Source organism: Dipodomys ordii, unplaced genomic scaffold (genome assembly GCF_000151885.1).
Source record: "Dipodomys ordii isolate 6190 unplaced genomic scaffold, Dord_2.0 Scaffold179, whole genome shotgun sequence".
NCBI classification, from domain to species: Eukaryota; Metazoa; Chordata; class Mammalia; order Rodentia; family Heteromyidae; genus Dipodomys; species Dipodomys ordii.
The window spans coordinates 1029619-1035144 of NW_012267395.1; the positions used below are offsets into that span (position 1 = coordinate 1029619).

General features: G+C 63.9%; 2 protein-coding genes across 4 annotated transcripts in view; both read left to right on the forward strand.

Moving 5' to 3' along the window:
• Positions 1-1629, forward strand: part of Ppp1r16a (protein phosphatase 1, regulatory subunit 16A) — a 7969-nt gene extending 6340 nt beyond the window's left edge. Inside the window, exons 9-11 of one of the 2 annotated variants that reach the window (XR_001175719.1) lie at positions 74-239; positions 493-926; positions 965-1629. Coding sequence is in view for 1 of the 2 variants with exons in the window: in XM_013033888.1 (XP_012889342.1) it covers positions 74-239; positions 493-870 (544 nt within the window). In the remaining variant the exon portion in view is untranslated. Of the gene's footprint in view, positions 1-73; positions 240-492 lie in introns of both variants that reach the window. The other variant, XM_013033888.1, reaches the window with a different exon arrangement.
• A 703-nt stretch (positions 1630-2332) lies between these two features.
• Positions 2333-5526, forward strand: Gpt (glutamic-pyruvate transaminase (alanine aminotransferase)). Of its 2 annotated transcripts, none has more exons than XM_013033893.1 (12): positions 2333-2596; positions 2929-3195; positions 3318-3407; positions 3486-3594; positions 3686-3819; positions 3942-4185; positions 4284-4363; positions 4433-4569; positions 4640-4814; positions 4900-5055; positions 5135-5247; positions 5316-5526. In XM_013033893.1, the coding sequence occupies exons 2-12, from the start codon at positions 3034-3036 to the stop codon at positions 5404-5406; spliced, it is 1491 nt and encodes a 496-aa protein (XP_012889347.1). In that variant the 5' UTR covers positions 2333-2596; positions 2929-3033; the 3' UTR covers positions 5407-5526. The 2 variants fall into 2 exon arrangements, with proteins under 2 accessions (XP_012889347.1, XP_012889348.1); XM_013033894.1 differs by having other exon boundaries at positions 2999-3195.

Below are 5526 nucleotides of genomic sequence, written 5' to 3' on the forward strand. Positions count from 1 at the left end.
TCCCTGTGAGCCCCAGAAGCACTCCCAGGAAGCTGTGACCCCTCCTACCCTTTCCTATCTCTCTCCCACCCAGGAAAGTGGTAAGGCGAGTGAGCCTGACCCAGCGCACAAACCTGTACCGCAAGGAACACGCCCAGGAGGCCATTGTGTGGCGGCAGCCACCACCCACCAGTCCTGAGTCACCTGAGGAAGACGAGGACCGTCAGACAGACGCTGAGCTCCGCCTGCAGCACCCAGAGGTGAGCGCTGGACGTCTGCCCTGCCGGCTGTGGGGAGAGCTTGGCGGTCCACCTGGCTGTGGTCTGGCGGTACTAGCCCCTTGTGGAGGACTGTGGCCTTGTATTCCAGAGGGGCTGGTGTACCCCAGAGGTGGCTACTGCTGACCGGCCTACCACCCCTCCATGTCCACTCCATCCTTCCTGGAACCCGAGGCTGGGGCAGGTGAGGGGTACCACCTCCTCATGGCCTCTGAAGCCCTGGCTTTGCCCACAGGAGGACCCTAAGGACCCCAAGCCGGCCGGGACACACAATGGCCGCGCAGGACTCCCCCCAGGAAGGCACCTGTACTCCAAGAGGCTGGACCGGAGCGTATCCTACCAGTTGAGCCCACTGGAGAGTACTGCTCCTGACGCCGCTGTCCGGGACAGGGCTCACCACACCCTGGCACAGCTCAAGCGTCAGCGAGCTGCTGCCAAGCTGCAGCGGCCACCCTCCGAGGGGACTCAGGTCCCCGTGGTCAGCCTGCAGGACTCTGAGAACTCTCAGCCTGATGGTGGCCCCAGGGCCGTGGGGGACCCACCTCTGCTCAGGCTCACAGCCCCCTGCGAGGAGGCCCCTGTGGAGAAGAGGCCATGTTGTCTGCTCATGTGAGGGGCTGAGGGACCCCCCGGCCGCTGCTCTGGAGCCCCCCGGGGGGACGTCCCCTGGTGCTGCTCTGGAGCCCCCCCTGAGGGGAGACCCCCAGCTGCTGCTCTGGAGCCCCCCGGGGGGTCGTCCCCTGGTGCTGCTCTGGAGCCCCCCAGGGGGACGTCCCCTGGTGCTGCAGGGGACGGCCAGCACAGCGCCTCTCCTGGCTCCGGCTGCCCTCTCAGGGATGGACCTGTGGGCTCGAAGGCCGCAAAGGCCGTTTGTCCTGAGACTTGATAAAGGCTGCCTACCCCCAGGCCTTCCTGTGTGTCTCTGGGGAGGGGCAGGTGGTGCGTCTGGGTTAGGGGCCTCCATGCCTGTGGGTGCATGCTAGAGCTTGCAGGAGGCAGCCCATGCCGCTGTGTGGGAGAACTTTAGACACAGGCGAGAAGCTTAGTCTCCATCCACACCCTCCCTGGCTGCAAGCTGCTTCTTGTACGCTCCTTTCCTGGGGACAGCAGGGAATGTTAGAACCAGGGCTGAAGGTGACCAAACAGCATGGGGACTCCAGCCTGCCAGTGTTTCTCACAGGACTCTTGGGCTGGACAGCGAGCAGAACGGGAACAGGGCCATCGCCAGACACTTCCCAGGGGGATGGGTCCCCAGCCTGGCGTGCAACGTGACCTCGGGCCTGCTGCCGCCTCAGCCACCCAGCCAGGGTGGCACAGGGGACAAGCAGCCGGCCACTTGGGCATGGCTGGCTGGCACAGTGTGGCCCCTTCGGGCCTCAAGCTGGAGGGCCAGTCACCTTCCGGGTGCCCAACAGCATGAGCTGCCATTTTGCCCTCTGAGCACCGGCCAGTCAGCCCTGGGGCTCCTCCTGCCTTCCTCAACGGTTGGAGGACTGGAGTCCTTGGCAGTTCTCGGGAAGGGCCAGGGGCTGGCTGCTGGCTAACTTTAGAGAGAGGCGGTACAGCGGCCAAAGGTCTGCCTGCCACCAGAGCTGCCAGAGAGTGGCGGTGGCTGGCCCTGCCTGGGCCCAGCCCGGAGTAACCTATGTCCCGGCCTGAGGACAGGAGAGGCAGGTCAGTGGGCTGGAAGGCTGCCAGGAGGTGCCAGGTGAGAGGGAGTGTGTGTCCGTCTGTCCGTGTGTCCCCCAGGCCCCCCTCAGGGCTCTGCATGTTCACTCTCCAAGCCTGGAGGGGCAGGTGGCGTGGGCCAGGGCTCATCTTGGATTTGACCAGTTGCCTGCTGCATGGCTGAGTGGCCTGGCTCCCTGATCTTCAGGAATAGATGCAGTCTGTGGCCTTGGTAGCCAACTCTCCTGGGGATTACTAGCTCCCTGCAGGGCCAGCAGAGGTGGGGCTGTGAGGACCAATCATAGCTCACTTCCTGCTCCTTCAGCCAATCAGGAATGAAAGAGAAGGGTATCTTAGGTTATGTCTGGCAGGCAGGGTATGGCTCCAAGCGTAGCCCTGGGACGTTGCATTGAAAGGGCATGTGGGCAGTCCAGGGTGAGTTGTCTGAAGGTCCAGGGTCAGCCTGCCCTGTCTCCAGTCCCCTGCCCCTCCCAACCCCTTGTAGTGCTGATCTGGGACCAAGGTCCGAACTATAGCACCCTTGCAGCCTTCAGGCATGGCTGCCAACCGGGTAGAGCTGGGTCGGAGCTCTCTGCTCTCCTCCCCCAGGGTCTTAAGGCCTGTCTCAGTTTCCTAGGAGACAGGTTGGCTGGTTCAAGCAAAGACAGGAGGTGAGAAGTCCTGGCCTCTGCTGGGCCCTGCTGGGTAGATCTCCAACAGCCCCTGGCCCCCATTCTCGCCTTGGGGGCCATCCTGGCACCTCCTCCCACCCTGCTGAGCTCTCAGGCCCACTGGCCCCAGTGCTGAGCTCCCCCCTCCTGGCACCCAGTCTGCCCGTGCGGGTCTCCTGCTCCCCTATCACGGGGACTCTGAGAGGTTCTGGGCCTCACCCCAAGCCCCGCCCGCTGCCTCACCCACTCCCTGTGGCTCCCGAGGGCAGAGCTGTGCCTGGCAGTTGGGGTTGGCCCAGGCTGCTTTAGCTCCTCAGTCCTTTCCCTTTCAGCGGGGCTGCAGGCTGCTGTGAAGAGGCTGCCGTCTTGAGCCCCCGCACCAGGGATCCCTCCTCCCCTCAGGTCTGGTCCTTCCCTGCTGCCCCTTGAGCAGAGCCATGGCTCTGAGGGAAAGTGATCGAGGCCAAGCTCCAAGGAAGGGGCTAAAGGAGAAGGTGCTGACGCTGGACACCATGAACCCGTGCGTGCGGAGGGTGGAGTATGCAGTGCGCGGTCCCATACTGCTGCGAGCCTTGGAGCTGGAACAGGAGCTGCGTCAGGTATGAGCTTGGGCCCCATGCTATCATTCCTGGGCTCCTGGGCTCCTGAGTTTGCCCCAGGCCATGTGGGGTCTAAGAGCTGTGAGAGTGATAGACAATATGGCTTCCTGCTGCTCTTGCAGGGTGTGAAGAAGCCCTTCACGGAGATCATCCATGTCAACACTGGGGATGCACAGGCCATGGGGCAGAAGCCCATAACCTTCCTGCGCCAGGTGAGGCCGCTGTGCTGCTTGTCCCGTCCCAGTCCTGCCCCCCCCCCCCCCCGTGACCTCAGCACTCTGTTGCCCTAGGTCTTGGCCCTCTGTGTTCACCCAGCTCTCCTGAGCAGCCCTGACTTCCCAGAGGATGCCAAGAGAAGGGCTGAGCGCATCCTGCAGGTGTGTGGGGGCCACAGCATAGGTGAGTGCCGGCACCAAACTGCGTCCAAGCCCCAGGGCCTCCTCCCAGGCTTGCAGAGGGCCCAACCTTGCCCTACACTCCCCGAGTCTAGGAGCCTATAGCATCAGCTCTGGCATCCAGATGATCCGAGAAGATGTGGCCCTGTACATCGAGAGGCGGGACGGAGGCATCCCCGCAGACCCCAACAACATCTTCCTGTCCACAGGGGCCAGTGATGCCATTGTGGTAGGCTGGGCGAGGGTGTGTGATGCCCAGCTTGGCTCAATCTGGTCTGGCTGCAGCTGCCCGAGGCGGGAGATGGGTGCAGACCTGGTCCAAACAGTCCATGCCGTCCTTCCTTCTCGCAGACGGTGCTGAAGCTGCTGGTGTCTGGCCACGGCTGCACGCGCACTGGAGTGCTCATTCCCATCCCCCAGTACCCGCTCTACTCGGCCGCACTGGCCGAGCTGGATGCTGTGCAGGTGGACTACTATCTGGATGAGGAGCATGCCTGGGCGCTCGACGTCTCTGAGCTGCGGCGTGCCCTGCGCCAGGCCCGTGACCACTGCCACCCACGCGCACTCTGCGTCATCAACCCAGGCAACCCGACCGGTGTGCAGCCCCTGCCCCTGCCCCTCCCTTCCTGGTCACTGTCCCTTGGACATGAGCTGTGCCCGAGTGACAGCAGTGCTGCTGTACCCATACCCCAGGGCAGGTGCAGACCCGCGAGTGCATCGAGGCCATTATCCGCTTCGCCTTTGAGGAGGGGCTCTTCCTGATGGCTGACGAGGTGCGCGCCGGGCATGCTGAGGCGGGCAGCAGCCAGGCAGCCAGCCCGGTGACCGCAGTCCCTCCGCAGGTGTACCAGGACAACGTGTATGCCGAGGGCTCGCAGTTCCACTCCTTCAAGAAGGTGCTCATGGAGATGGGGCCGCCATTTGCAGCGCAGCAGGAGCTCGCGTCCTTCCATTCCGTCTCCAAGGGCTACATGGGCGAGTGCGTGTGGCCGGGCGGGAGGCTGCAGGCCTCTCTCTCGGGCCCTGCTCAGTGTCCGCCTGCCCGGCAGGTGTGGGTTTCGTGGTGGCTACGTGGAAGTGGTGAACATGGACCCCGAGGTGCAGCGGCAGATGCAGAAGCTGCTGACCGTGCAGCTGTGTCCACCAGTGCCTGGCCAGGCCCTGGTGGACATGGTGGTCAGTCCACCTGCCCCTTCCGACCCCTCCTTTGCACAGTTCCACGCGGTGAGTGCTGATGGCCGAGGGCCAGGGCGGCTCAGGGTGGTGCCGTGTTCCCAGATGGCCGCGATCACCCCCTCTGTGGCTGCAGGAGAGGCAAGAGGTGCTGGGCCAGCTGGCAGCCAAGGCCAGGCTCACTGAGCAGATCATCAACAGCACTCCGGGGCTCCGCTGCAACCCAGTGCAGGGCGCCATGTACTCCTTCCCTCGAATTGAGCTGCCCCCACGCGCCGTGCAGCACGCGCAGGTGGGCGCAGGGCTGGCCAGGGCAGGGAAGAACAAACGAGACTCTCGGCTGACCTGTGCCTTCTGCACCCCCACTCCAGGAGCTGGGCCTCGCCCCAGATATGTTCTTCTGCCTGTGCCTCCTGGAGGAGACCGGCATCTGTGTGGTGCCCGGGAGCGGCTTCGGGCAGCGGGAAGGCACCTATCACTTCCGGTGAGGCTCAGCCCACACAGTCGGCTCCTGGCCACTGTGCCTCTTGGCTTACCATTGGCTCCTTTCAGGATGACCATCCTGCCCCCCATAGAGAAGCTGCGGCTGATGTTGGAGAAGCTGAGCCATTTCCATGCCAAGTTCACTAGCGAGTACTCCTGAGGTCACTGCCCTGGCCTGAACACGGTTCCAGGGCCCCTGGAGCCCGCAGTCCTGGCTTTGCTTACAGGCTGGGCACCGGACTCCGGCTCTCTAATAAAGCTGGATGCTATTCTGACTCTG

Excerpts from the sequence above, each read along its gene's own strand:
- Gpt (XM_013033893.1), top strand. The coding sequence starts at position 3,034 with ATGGCTCTGAGGGAAAGTGATCGAGGCCAAGCTCCAAGGAAGGGGCTA. Across the intron at positions 5,056-5,134 it reads GCGCCGTGCAGCACGCGCAG|GAGCTGGGCCTCGCCCCAGA; the intron begins GTGGGCGCAGGG and ends CCCCCACTCCAG. Across the intron at positions 5,248-5,315 it reads GAAGGCACCTATCACTTCCG|GATGACCATCCTGCCCCCCA; the intron begins GTGAGGCTCAGC and ends GGCTCCTTTCAG.